Source organism: Girardinichthys multiradiatus, chromosome 3 (assembly GCF_021462225.1).
Source record: "Girardinichthys multiradiatus isolate DD_20200921_A chromosome 3, DD_fGirMul_XY1, whole genome shotgun sequence".
Lineage (NCBI taxonomy): Eukaryota > Metazoa > Chordata > Actinopteri > Cyprinodontiformes > Goodeidae > Girardinichthys > Girardinichthys multiradiatus.
This window is the reverse complement of record NC_061796.1, coordinates 28,692,724-28,706,861: the sequence shown is the minus strand read 5'-3', so window position 1 is coordinate 28,706,861 and position 14,138 is coordinate 28,692,724. Positions and strand designations below refer to the sequence as shown.

General features: G+C 40.8%; 1 protein-coding gene across 2 annotated transcripts; it reads right to left on the bottom strand.

Moving 5' to 3' along the window:
- Positions 1-5,430: 5,430 nt before the first annotated feature.
- Positions 5,431-13,874, bottom strand: dap3 (death associated protein 3). 2 transcript variants are annotated; one of them, XM_047356789.1, is made up of 13 exons: positions 13,712-13,874; positions 13,482-13,529; positions 13,256-13,369; positions 10,649-10,750; positions 10,445-10,553; positions 10,246-10,338; positions 10,032-10,162; positions 8,885-8,965; positions 8,076-8,240; positions 7,928-7,987; positions 7,759-7,848; positions 5,827-5,944; positions 5,431-5,738 (listed from the first exon to the last, which is right to left on the bottom strand). In XM_047356789.1, exons 2-13 carry the CDS (start codon positions 13,524-13,526, stop codon positions 5,653-5,655), a joined length of 1,194 nt encoding a protein of 397 aa, XP_047212745.1. In that variant the 5' UTR covers positions 13,527-13,529; positions 13,712-13,874; the 3' UTR covers positions 5,431-5,652. The 2 variants fall into 2 exon arrangements, with proteins under 2 accessions (XP_047212745.1, XP_047212751.1); XM_047356795.1 differs by having other exon boundaries at positions 13,488-13,529; positions 13,712-13,872.
- Between the last annotated feature and the right edge of the window lie 264 nt (positions 13,875-14,138).

Here is a 14,138-nt window from a genome sequence, read left to right as displayed (position 1 = left end):
CGCTCTACCGTCCAAACAGGATTCAGGGAATAAAACCGTGTTTTCAGAGCTGATGAGATACGTCGGTGAGACACATTTCAGTAATATTCCTGAAGATCATCTTAACAACGTTTGAGAAAAGCATAAACAGGAGAAAAAAATACTTTAAAAGTGGCGAAACACTATAATGCAAATAATCAATACTGAATAGGTTGTATAATTTAAAGGGTTAGAGGGGAATTAAATCTCCTGTTATCTATGTAGGCCTTTTACTCAAACAGAAAGTTGGAAACCAGGGTGGTGTAGGGGTTAGCGCGCGACCTCATAGATGCTATAGTCCTCGAAGCGGCCGTCTGGAGTTCGAGTCCCGGACCCGACGACCTTTGCCAAATGTCTCCCCCTCTCTTTGCCCCTCCTCCCTGACCGCTTACTATCAAAAATAAAGGCCTCTAAAAATATTCTAAGAAAAAAAAAATCAGAAACCAAATAAAACAATCACAATAAAAGCTGTCAAAACTGCTGAAAATGTGAGAACCAGATATGTGGGATATGTGCACATTTCATCCAAGAAGATTGAGGTGTAGGGTAACCGGTGGGCAAGGGAAATCCAGACATCCCGTTTGGCTGAGACACCTTCCTGCTCAAGGCCAGAAGGCACATAAGTGCCGCCAGCATGTTCTGGGTCTACCCCCGGTATTACCTCCCAGTAGGTCGTACCAAATGAACTGACTAAGGCAGGTGTCCACCTCAACAGACTCTTCAATGTACAGGTCCTTCTCAAAATATTAGCATATTGTGATAAAGTTCATTATTTTCCATAATGTAACGATGAAAATTTAACATTCATATATTTTAGATTCATTGCACACTAACTGAAATATTTCAGGTCTTTTATTGTCTTAATACGGATGATTTTGGCATACAGCTCATGAAAACCCAAAATTCCTATCTCACAAAATTAGCATATTTCATCCGACCAATAAAAGAAAAGTGTTTTTAATACAAAAAACGTCAACCTTCAAATAATCATGTACAGTTATGCACTCAATACTTGGTCGGGAATCCTTTGGCAGAAATGACTGCTTCAATGCGGCGTGGCATGGAGGCAATCAGCCTGTGGCACTGCTGAGGTCTTATGGAGGCCCAGGATGCTTCGATAACGGCCTTTAGCTCTTCCAGAGTGTTGGGTCTTGAGTCTCTCAACGTTCTCTTCACAATATCCCACAGATTCTCTATGGGGTTCAGGTCAGGAGAGTTGGCAGGCCAATTGAGCACAGTGATACCATGGTCAGTAAACCATTTACCAGTGGTTTTGGCACTGTGAGCAGGTGCCAGGTCGTGCTGAAAAATGAAATCTTCATCTCCATAAAGCTTTTCAGCAGATGGAAGCATGAAGTGCTCCAAAATCTCCTGATAGCTAGCTGCATTGACCCTGCCCTTGATAAAACACAGTGGACCAACACCAGCAGCTGACACGGCACCCCAGACCATCACTGACTGTGGGTACTTGACACTGGACCTCTGGCATTTTGGCATTTCCTTCTCCCCAGTCTTCCTCCAGACTCTGGCATCTTGATTTCCGAATGACATGCAGAATTTGCTTTCATCCGAAAACAGTACTTTGGACCACTGAGCAACAGTCCAGTGCTGCTTCTCTGTAGCCCAGGTCAGGCGCTTCTGCCGCTGTTTCTGGTTCAAAAGTGGCTTGACCTGGGGAATGCGGCACCTGTAGCCCATTTCCTGCACACGCCTGTGCACGGTGGCTATTGATGTTTCTACTCCAGACTCAGTCCACTGCTTCCGCAGGTCCCCCAAGGTCTGGAATCGGCCTTTCTCCACAATCTTCCTCAGGGTCCGGTCACCTCATTATTTTCCATAATGTCATGATGAAAACTTAACATTCATATATTTTAGATTCATTGCACACTAACTGAAATATTTCAGGTCTTTTATTGTCTTAATACGGATGATTTTGGCATACAGCTCATGAAAACCCAAAATACCTATCTCACAAAATTAGCATATCATTAAAAGAGTCTCTAAACGAGCTATGAACCTAATCATCTGAATCAACGAGTTAACTCTAAACACCTGCAAAAGATTCCTGGGGCCTTTAAAACGCCCAGCCTGGTTCATCACTCAAAACCCCAATCATGGGTAAGACTGCCGACCTGACTGCTGTCCAGAAGGCCACTATTGACACCCTCAAGCAAGAGGGTAAGACACAGAAAGAAATTTCTGAACAAATAGGCTGTTCCCAGAGTGCTGTATCAAGGCACCTCATTGGAAGTCTGTGGGAAGGAAAAAGTGTGGCAGAAAACGCTGCACAACGAGAAGAGGTGACCGGACCCTGAGGAAGATTGTGGATAAGGTCCGATTCCAGACCTTGGGGGACCTGCGGAAGCAGTGGACTGAATGTGGAGTAGAAACATCCAGAGCCACCGTGCACAGGCGTGTGCAGGAAATGGGCTACAGGTGCCGCATTCCCCAGACCTGGGCTACAGAGAAGCAGCACTGGACTGTTGCTCAGTGGTCCAAAGTACTTTTTTCGGATGAAAGCAAATTCTGCATGTCATTCGGAAATCAAGGTGCCAGAGTCTGGAGGAAGACTGGGGAGAAGGAAATGCCAAAATGCCAGAAGTCCAGTGTCAAGTACCCACAGTCAGTGATGGTCTGGGGTGCTGTGTCAGCTGCTGGTGTTGGTCCACTGTGTTTTATCAAGGGCAGGGTCAATGCAGCTAGCTATCAGGAGATTTTGGAGCACTTCATGCTTCCATCTGCTGAAAAGCTTTATGGAGATGAAGATTTCATTTTTCAGCACGACCTGGCACCTGCTCACAGTGTCAAAACCACTGGTAAATGGTTTACTGACCATGGTATCACTGTGCTCAATTGGCCTGCCAACTCTCCTGACCTGAACCCCATAGAGAATCTGTGGGATATTGTGAAGAGAACGTTGAGAGACTCAAGACCCAACACTCTGGATGAGCTAAAGGCCGCTATTGAAGCATCCTGGGCCTCCATAAGACCTCAGCAGTGCCACAGGCTGATTGCCTCCATGCCACGCCGCATTGAAGCAGTCATTTCTGCCAAAGGATTCCCGACCAAGTATTGAGTGCATAAATGTACATGATTATTTGAAGGTTGACGTTTTTTGTATTAAAAACACTTTTCTTTTATTGGTCGGATGAAATATGCTAATTTTGTGAGATAGGAATTTTGGGTTTTCATGAGCTGTATGCCAAAATCATCCGTATTAAGACAATAAAAGACCTGAAATATTTCAGTTAGTGTGCAATGAATCTAAAATATATGAATGTTAAATTTTCATCATGACATTATGGAAAATAATGAACTTTATCACAATATGCTAATATTTTGAGAAGGACCTGTATATGAGTAGGGGATGTACTCCGGCTTCCCCTGATGAAGCACTTCACCCTATCTCTAAGGATGAGCCCAGCCACCCTTCAAAGGAAGTTTACATTAGTCATTTATTTTATCTTTCGGTCGTAATTTGCATCTCTTGAGGTTAGGTTACAGCATAGACAGACCAGTAAACTTTGAGTTTTGCTGCTTGGCTCAGCTCTTACTTTACTACAACAGACTGGAGAAGCCATTGCATTACAGAGATGAGGCCCTTACCTGTCGATATATCTCCTGCTCATTCCTACCATCACTCAATGATTATTCGTCTGCTGAAGGCAAAGACAATCCACCCTCTTTCTGATTGACATCCATGGCCTCAGGCATAAGGCTGGCTTCATTTTAGCCACTACATTCTTGGACCTCTCCAGTACTCTCCAGTTTCAGTTCAATTCAGATGGTTTATATACCACCAAATCATCACAAATATCAATTCAGTCGGTTCTGATTCAATTGCAGTCAATCTTATTTGTTACAATATAGTCATGTACATATAGTTCACAGGAGTGTGAAGACCTGAGTACTCTTGGAATGACAAGCAGACCAACTAGCTGTCCTAGAATTAGTAAAAGATTGTGAAGCTATATTCTGCTCACACGATACCCCTTAATTCTTTACAGAACTATGATAAATCCCATGTTCCAGTTCATAAATCTGCTCAGGAACACGGATATTGGTGAGCATTTAGAAATAAAGCCATATCTGCTGTAAATAAAGAAAAAGAAACATATATTCATAAATGTTCCCCCTTCTGTGCCTTCGAGCTTGTTTGGCAAAGACTAAGGTGTAACATAAATGTAGAAGGATGTAATTAAAGGGTTAATTCTTTATAAATCAGCTAGGGAAGGCAACATGGCAACCAAAGACGGATGTTTTCTAAAGTAAAGTTACAATTGTATTGTAATAATATAGAAAAATGGAAATGAACAGAAAAACTTTAAGACTGCTAAAATGTGAGCCTTAGAAATAGTGACCCTCAGTGACAGTCATTATCCACAAATGGACAAAACATGGGACAGTTGTAAACCTTCCCAAACTACAACTGCATCATCCATGGGGTTACTAGATAACCCAAAACATCTAAAGCACGATGTGCCTCACTTGCCTCAGTTAAGGCCAGTGTTCATAATTCAGCACGGGGCAAAGATGGCATTCATGGGATAGTTCCAAGGTAAACACCATTGCTAAAAAAAAAACCACAGAGGCCAGTCTCACATTTACCAAACACATCAAGATGATCCCCAAGACCTTTAAGAAAAACTGACAAGAATAAACTGGATCTTTTTGGAAATTGCACACCCCATTACGTCTGCTGAAAAATAAACGGCACATGATGGTGGTGGCAGTGTGACTGTCTGGGAACGCTTTCATGCTTCAGGACCTGAACGACTTCATGTAATTGATGGAACCATGAATTCTGCTCTCAAGCAGAAAGATAATATCTGGCCATCAATTTGTAACCTTAAGCTCTGGCATACTTGGCTTACGCAGCTGATATGAAGTAGACCTGCAAATTCACATTTAAGCTAAAAAAAAAAAAAAAAAAGCCTTTGGAGTATCCTGAGTGAACGCCTCGACTTAAAGTTAGATGTTTCCGGATGGTCGTTCATACTCAAAAACCCTACAATGTGAATCAAATTATCCTGAAAATATGAGTGGCTCAAAGTTCCTCCACAGATATTTAGAAGACTCATTTGCAGTTGTACCTGCCAGGGGGGAATTAGTAACCTATTAGGTTTAGGGGCAATTACTTTTCACATACAGCCAGGTTGGTTTGGATCACCTTTTTCTCCTAATATATGTTGTTGAAAACTGCCTTTTGTATTTATTCGGGTTGTCTTTGAATGATATTAACATTTCTGTGATGATCTGTAACATGCAAATGTGATACAAATTAAAAACAAGAAATATGTAAGGGGGCAAATACTTGGCACTATATTTGAAATAGAAAGCCTATTCATTGGTTCCCCGGTGTTGTTAAAACATAGTGATGCAACACAGTGTCAAACAAGAACTTGACCCAAATTCTTTCAAACTTGCACTATTTTATTAGTTTAAAATTGTGCACTAGGATGCCTAAAACCAACCTTAAATACAAAAAACAAACAAACATAGTTTTGTGTTAATGTTTTGTTATCAAAGCAACAAAGTAATATAATTTACAGCAAGATTCACATTACACACATGGATGTTTGCTTGTATATTTCTGATACAGTGGCATTGTTATGATGAAATGTTTCTGTGACTTCACAAGAAGCCACAAAGTCTTTCCAACATGGATGGATTCCTGTTACTCAAAAAGATGAGTTCTTTCTTCCCTTCTTCTGTTCGGCCTGATGGAAAAGCAAACGTGGTGAGAAAAGCCTTTGATAAGTGTCTTTTTTAATCATATAACTGCAGAGCGAAAAAATTGTAACTCACTCTGCGGATGCTGCAGCCAGTTCCGGTCCAAGTAGTAAAGGTAACAGCTCTCAAACTCCTTCTCGCTGTAGTTGGGCACTGATACGGGGATGAATGGATCCACGCTGTCAAAGCCCCTCTTTGAGGACAACACAGACAGGAAGTTACAGAGCAGAGCAATAAATCGGTTGTCTTTATGTGTGTGAGACACTTAAAATAATACTTTAATTATTATGCCCAGATATGCATCAAGATCACAAAGTCTGGGTGATTTTTAAAATAGATTTAAATGTAAAAAAAAAAGGATGGCCAGAAACCACGATGGCTGCTTCAGGCACTACAGGAGAGCAAAGGGATGAAATTAATGATAAATGTTTTCGAATATGCATTAATGTGATGAAAAAAGCTAAAGTGAAACCAAGACAGTCAAGGGTAAGGTAAATAATGAATAATTCTCATATAATGCAAATGTTTTCCATCGGGTGGGTTACGTGATCCCACTTTTAAATCTTGTATTAGAAGAGGGATTTATCAGTCCATGGATGAAAGGATTTCCTGAAATGAACCCTTAATGTGCTGTAGGGAGATTTTATGTGATAAATGCACACAGAGTGGTGCAATTAGTGAAGGAAAATAATACATGATTTTCACAACTTTCTACTAATACAAAAAGAGTGTGGCACACATTTGTTTTTAGCCACTACAGCCAGTCAGCTGATAAGTAAACAAAGTCCCCCTGTGTGAGATACAAGATCGAGCAAAATCCATCCATTCTGCGAGGACCTCAGAGGTTAGCAGAAGAACATTAGTGAACACACAGCATTATAAAGACCAAGAAACACAGCAGACTAGTTAAAAATGAGGTTTTGTGGAAGTTAAAAGTCAGTTTATCACGAGTCATATAAAAAAAAAGGTCTAAGATGAGACCATAAATAAGATTTCGGACCTACATGCAAACCTCTGTGTGTGGCAAAAAACATACTTTGAATACACTGAAGCACGATGCCGGCAGCATTATGCTGTGGGGATGCTTTTCTTTACCAGGAATAAGAAAGCTGGACAAAGTAGACTGGAAGACAGATGAGGCTGGATACAGGGCAATCCTGGAAGAAAACCTGATATAGGCTGCAGAAGACTGGAAACTGAGGCGGAGGTTCACCTTTCAGCAGGACAACCATAAACATACAGGCATAGCTACACTGGAATGGCTCGACTCAAAGCATATTCATGTGTTAAAATGGCCAAGTCAAAGTCCAAAGCTAAATCCAATCTAGAATCTGTCAAAACTTAAAAATTAAAGTTCCTACATGCTCTCCATCCAGTCTAACTGGGCTTGACCTATTTTGCAAAGAATTGGTAAAAAATCCCAGTATGTAGATGTAAAAAGCTGGAATAAACACACTCCACAAGACCTGCAGCTGTAACAGTAAAATATAGTAGTACAAAAGCACTGACTGACAGGGACGGATACAAATGCATGGGACACACTTCAGATTTTTGTTTGTACATATTTTTAAAAGCATTTATCCTTTTCCTTACGTTTAAATTAAGTTCTGCTTGGGCTGTTCTAACACATAAAGACCCAAAATACAAGTTTGCAGTTAAATGGCAAAATCTGGAAAGGGTCTGGGGTTCTGAATACTACTGCAAGGCATTATGTCTGAATTTAATTTAGTGTAATTTAATTTAAGTATACACACTCTAGACGTATTTAAGAGTTTTAAAGGCCTAAAACAGATTATTCTGTTTAGGAATCTTTATAATTTTTTTAAGACCCTTTAAAAATTAGGCTTATCACATAAAGTTGTTTTATTGAGGCTGCATTTGATGCATCTTTCCCTAATTAAACATCTTGTTCCTGTTCTCCATGTATCTTAGCCTAACCTGGGCAGCAGAGATGGATACGCCCCTGGCACCTGATCAAATATTAGCCTAAACACAATATTTTCTTACCTCTCCTAGCAGCTCTTGAGGTAAGTAGGCAGATTTTGGGGTGTAGAGGGAGCCAGTCTGAGACAGAGTGGTAATGATGGCCCCTCCGCTCTGAGACAAGACAGTTTATGTCAACAGAAAGTTTATGAAACACAGCATTTTGAGGGATTGACTCTTGTATTCCTCTCACCCAGTCATTCTTCATTAGCTTTCTCAGGTTATAAACTAAAGTGAGCTCCTCCGGATCCACCTGAGGACATTTAGAAAGACACATAAGACTTCCTGTTTGTGAAAAAAAAAAAAAAAAGGATACAGCATGACTGATGTGTTTCCCTTACAGCGGTCTTATCCTGCCTCTTGATGGTGGATCTTCCCCACAGGGCATTCACACCATCCACAACCACGGCCATACGGAAATCCGCTCCCGGTTGGCTGCTTTGCAGCCGGAGTTCCTTCATCACCGCTCCAACCACGTCGCTGCTGCTCTTCACTCGAGATATGCCCTGCAGCAAAGGAGATATGATCTGATGACTGTGGAAATCAAACTGCAATATAATAATAGGATCAAAAAAATTCAAACAAACCACATTGTGGTAAACAGTAGAGTTAAGAAGGATTTCGTCCATAATGCTTTTCATTTTAAGCCTTAACTTTTTTCAGATTAAAAAAAATAACAGAAAGCCTTTGACAAATTAATAGAAAAAACAAATCAAATCATGCGGTCAGAGAGACACTTATCAGTATTTCCTCTTATCATGTTAGCACCCTGCACAGCGGATTCAACATAAACAGTAAAGCTGACAAGACCGGCGCTGACTGATCCAAGAAATCTGCCCAAACTGAACCATAACAGACAAAAAGTGAGGATTTTGCAGCTGCACATAAATCCACTGCTCCTTTCTGTCCCCATCAGTGTGTGGTACAACAACATTGTGCTGATCTATCATTCTGCTCGGCTCATTGGCTATTGATCACCGCAGAGCACGGGCAAGGTGGAAAGATGAAACCTTAAAGACTCCAGAAGGAGAGTTAACTCGAGTGGAAATAAAGCAGAGATCATGAGAAAGTCCATAGGGAGTGAGAGAGACCGCATTATTAATGAAAACACTGGAAAGAGAGGAAGATAAAGACACTTTAGAGGACTGACCTGATCCACCAGCTCTCCAAGTGGACTCCCAGCCTCGGTGGCCTCCCTCTTCGTCCACACATACCGCTCCTTTGTTTTTATCTAAGAAGGAAACGAAAAAGTTTCAAAGATTTCGATTTGTTTTTTTGTCTTACATTAACTTTGATTTGCAGTTGTGTCTCTAAATATTTGCCTTATATAAAGACTAAAAGCCCTCTGCAGAAATCTCTGCAGCACATTCTGAAAGCCCAGATCAGAGATCATGTACACTGCAGGACAAAAGAATTGGTACCTCTTAAACGTATTTACATTTCCCCACGTTTGCAACCACAAAACTGAATGCATTTCATTGAGATAAGATGTGACAGACACGAAGAAACACATAATTGTAACTATACAACTGCTGTTTCTGGTCTCCCTGATGCTGTTCTCTGACAAACCTCTGAGGCCTTCACAGAACAGCTGGATTCATACGGAGGTTAACTTAGACACTCCGGGTGTATTCACACCTGCCATGTTGGGTCCGCTTTAATCGGGCCAGGGTTCATTTCCCCCTTTGTTCCAAAGACCCACTTTTTGAGGTGATCTCGGTCCACTTCCTAAATGGACTCTGGTGCTCCATTGGACTCTATTAAGGGACATTGAATTAAAGGGGGCTGAATACAAATGCCCACCGCACTTTTCAGTGCAGGAGTAAAATACATTGACATTTGTGGTTGTAACAGGGTAAAGGTGGAAACAAAACTACAGGTTGTATGAATACTTGTGTAACGATATCTTAGTGTAGTTATTAAATACCTGAATATCTCAGTTCAGAACTTCAGCTGAGTTTTATTTACCATTTTAAAAAAAGGACATCAATGAAAGTCAATTAGAGATTTTATAGTATACTCCAAAGAATAAACTGGTTTCTAAATGGCCAAAAACTGTTCATTTGGTTTGTAATTTTATAATTTAACAAAATTACAGTAGAAAAACTACTTTTTAAAACTAAAATTTACTTTCAGTTTTATACCAATCCAGCTGGTGTCTTCAACATGTGTTATATGCTCCTTTAACGTTGTACAAAATTTCTAATAATGGGACAAAACTGAAACCCAATACAAGCCTTGTTGGTCTCTTGCTGTGGTAACTCTACCATAAAGGTTAATAGGTGAGTAAATGTTACCTTTGAAAGAAAAGGTTCATTAGTGATTTTGAAGTTGCGTAACCATGTGGTGGCTTGTAGCGGCTGGTCAAAGCGGGAGGAACTATAGGATGATGGCAGCAGCTCCTTACAGTTCTTCACCCACAGGTGGGCTGTACAAAGCAGAGGAGATGGAGAGGGGTTTTACTCTCTCTGGTTTTCAGTTAAACGCTTGTGTGACGTGTGTTCGTCTCACCATCAGGGACGTGGAGCACCAGCCATCCCTGTGTGTAACAGAAGTGGACCGTGTGACAAAGCGACAATGTTTTCCCACTCCCCTTCAACCCGTCTGAGCCACCAGATAAGGACGACAACAGCAGTTTTATTCAGAATCTGGAGGCAAAAGAACATTTGTTTATTTTTCAGTCAGCGAGGCTTGGTGCTTTGAAGGATACAGAATAAATATCTCAGGGCAGGTTGGCTGTAGTCAGCTTTCTTGAGGCAAGAGATGACCTCCAAGGCTGGCTGTCGCACCATGATGCAGGTCTCATTGAACGTCTTCGTCTAGAAATCATACACAACGATTTATAACCAGGTTGGCTGTGGAGGACATCTGTTAAAGCCATTATTTCTTGTTGCACATCCAGAGAAGAACCTGCCTGGTGTTGAAAGCGCCATGGTAGGCCGTTAGGAAACAGGTGCCGGACGTGTGCAGAAGGCAGGGTGTAGAACTGTCCGACGTGCTTCTCTGAGTGGCAAGCCTGGAAAGCCACCGAGATAGATGAAAATGGATCATTCAGAAAACAAAACACCACTTCACATCTTTCATTATAGAGCTGAACTTCAAAAGTACAACATAAAAATCTCATTCATTATGGTTGACACATATGGAAAGAAAACTAAAATATATATGAGAAAAAGAACAGACTTTGCTACAGGAATACTACAAACTACAATGTATTCAGTGAAAACATTTCTACCTACATAATGAATCACCCAATCATGTAAAGGGATGAGGGTTTGGATGGGTGAGGACGAATCAGAATCATCTTTATTGCCAAGTTCGTACATACAAACAAGGAATTTGACTCCGGTACACTTTCTCTCTGGTTTTGTTTTTGCATTAAAGAATATACATATATACAATATACAAATATACACATATATAAATAACATGGTGCATTTGCAACATCTGTATGCTGTTGTTTTGTACTCTATTGAATGTTCAGCAGAGAAACAGCCTTGGGGAAGAAACTGTCTCTGTAGCGGCGACCTGAAGGTAAAACTCTAAACAGTTTATGTGCAGGGTGTGTGGGGTCTGCAGAGATTTGAGCAGCTCTTTTAGATTAGATGGAGGAGGTTTTTCCATCGAAAAGGTCCTTAATATTTGATGGAACAGTGATTGTGAGAAGTTTAAAACACAGAGTACAGACCAAAAGTTGGACACACCTTCTCATTCAAAGAGTTTTCTTTATTTTCATGACTATTAATATTGTAGCTTCACACTGAAGGCATCAAAACTATGAATTAACACATGTGGAATAATATACTGAACAAAAAAAGTGTGAAACAACTGAAAATATGTCTTATATTCTAGGTTCTTCAAAGTAGCCACCTTTTGCTTTGATTACTGCTCCACACACTCTTGGCATTCTGTTGATGAGCTTCAAGAGGTAGTCACCTGAAATGGTTTTCACTTCACAGGTGTGCCCTGTCAGGTTTAATAAGTGGGATTTCAAGCCTTATAAATGGGGTTGGGACCATCAGTTGTGTTGTACAGGAGGTGGATACAGTACACAGCTGATAGTCCTACTCAATAGACTGTTAGAATTTGTATTATGGCAAAAAAAAAAGCAGCTAAGTAAAGAAAAACGAGTGGCCATCATTACTTTAAGAAATGAAGGTCAGTCAGTCCGAACAATTGGGAAAACTTTGAAAGTGTCCCCAAGTGCAGTCGCAAAAACCATCAAGCGCTACAAAGAAACTGGCTCACATGAGGACCGCCCCAGGAAAGGAAGACCAAGAGTCACCTCTGCTGTGGATGATAAGTTCATCCGAGTCACCAGCCTCAGAAATCGCAGGTTAACAGCAGCTCAGATTAGAGAACAGGTCAATGCCACACAGAGTTCTAGCAGCAGACACATCTCTAGAACAACTGTTAAGAGGAGACTGTGTGAATCAGGCCTTCATGGTAAAATAGCTGCTAGGAAACCACTGCTGAGGACAGGCAACTAGCAGAAGAGACTTGTTTGGGCTAAAGAACACAAGGAATGGACATTAGACCAGTGGAAATCTGTGCTTTGGTCTGATGAGCCCAAGTTTGTAAGGGCTATTTGACCAAGAAGGAGAGTGATGGGGTGCTGCGCCAGATGACCTGGCCTCCACAGTCACCGGACCTGAACCCAATCGAGATGGTTTGGGGTGAGCTGGACCGCAGAGTGAAGGCAAAAGGGCCAACAAGTACTAAGCATCTCTGGGAACTCCTTCAAGACTGTTGGAAAACCATTTCAGGTGACTACCTCTTGAAGCTCATCAACAGAATGCCAAGAGTGTGCGGAGCAGTAATCAAAGCAAAAGGTGGCTACTCTGAAGAACCTAGAATATAAGACATATTTTCAGTTGTTTCACACTGTTTTGTTCAGTATATAATTCCACATGTGTTAATTCATAGTTTTGATGCCTTCAGTGTGAATCTACAATATTAATAGTCATGAAAATAAAGAAAACTCTTTGAATGAGAAGGTGTGTCCAAACTTCCGTCTGTACCGTATGTGAATACATAAAATGATTTGGTGGATATGTCTGATTATGTAAAATACACTGGGGGGAAAAAACTACACCTCAAATTCTAGTGCTTTACCTATTTTGGACATATCTGGGTTTTTTGGTTGTGGTGTACTCCACCTACACCATTGTGGCTTCATCTCTTTATTTAATAACTACTCCTACTCATGTTTTGGTACACTTCTGATTAGATTAAAAAAATAAAAAATACACATTTACACAATAAAATCCCAGAACAAACAAAGGGTGTGTTTTTGATCTGCAGCAGTTTTGGAAAGCAGTCTCCCAACACCGATGAACATGAAAACACAAAGTCATAAACAGAACAAAAATCTTTTATACTGATAAAAGCTTATATTGTGTGAATAAATGAGTTAACGGGTCTATTTAACATACTTGGAGGACATTTTTACATGATTATCATTAATGCAAGTCTGGATTCTCACCCAAACCACCTGATTCCTGTACAAAAACCATCTTACCGGTTCTTTCTCCTGTGTCCTGAAGACTGAGATGGACTCTGGTTGTTGCTCCACAGCCACAGCCTCCTGCTGCTGGACACATCTACTGGTATGAAGCCATCTGACATGTGCCACCTGTAACACAGTAGCTCTACATTAAAATATATTAACCTCTCTGATTGTATATAAAAACATGGAGAACGAGTTGTATCTGAGGTGCAGCTAGTCAGAAACCCATGAATATTACCCTCACCGTGGGTCGCAGCCTGAAGGTCAGTCTGTGAAGGGACATGATCTGAAACACGCCAAGGAAAAGTTACTACTTCTATATTTTAAAGCTTTAAACCATCTTAAAGTTTCGTGCTTTCACGCAGCCGTGTCATGTAACCTTTGCATAAACACACAGCTAACAGCTAGCATTAGCAGCTCCGTGAAGGCAACACTAACAAGGCGGTGAGGCCCCTGAAAGCTACTCACCAGCGGCTCACGTCCACAGAGATTACGCTACGAATATATCTGCCGACTTCTTTTACCAATAAAACGCCACGAAGCTCCGAGCGAGGAGAAGCCGAACACGTCAATGTGCCAGATCTGTCATGGGCAGCGCCATCATGAATTACAGGAAGTGACGTATCACAGTCATCGGCCAATCAGATCACATTAGGCTGCTTGTCAACAACGATGGGAAATTGAATTTTATGGATTTTAGCACATTTTATTTTTAAAATTTTGACGCAATATCTAGGACTTGATCAGAGTTTGAGTTCACCATTTTGTTTGTGATTTATTGTTTTTGAATCAATGTGTCCTTATTTTCTTTTCTCTTGTAAAACTAATTGTGTTGAGCTATTAGGTTTTGATGCTGTGGTTCTGTTCATTCCTATTTGTGATACCATGTTCATTA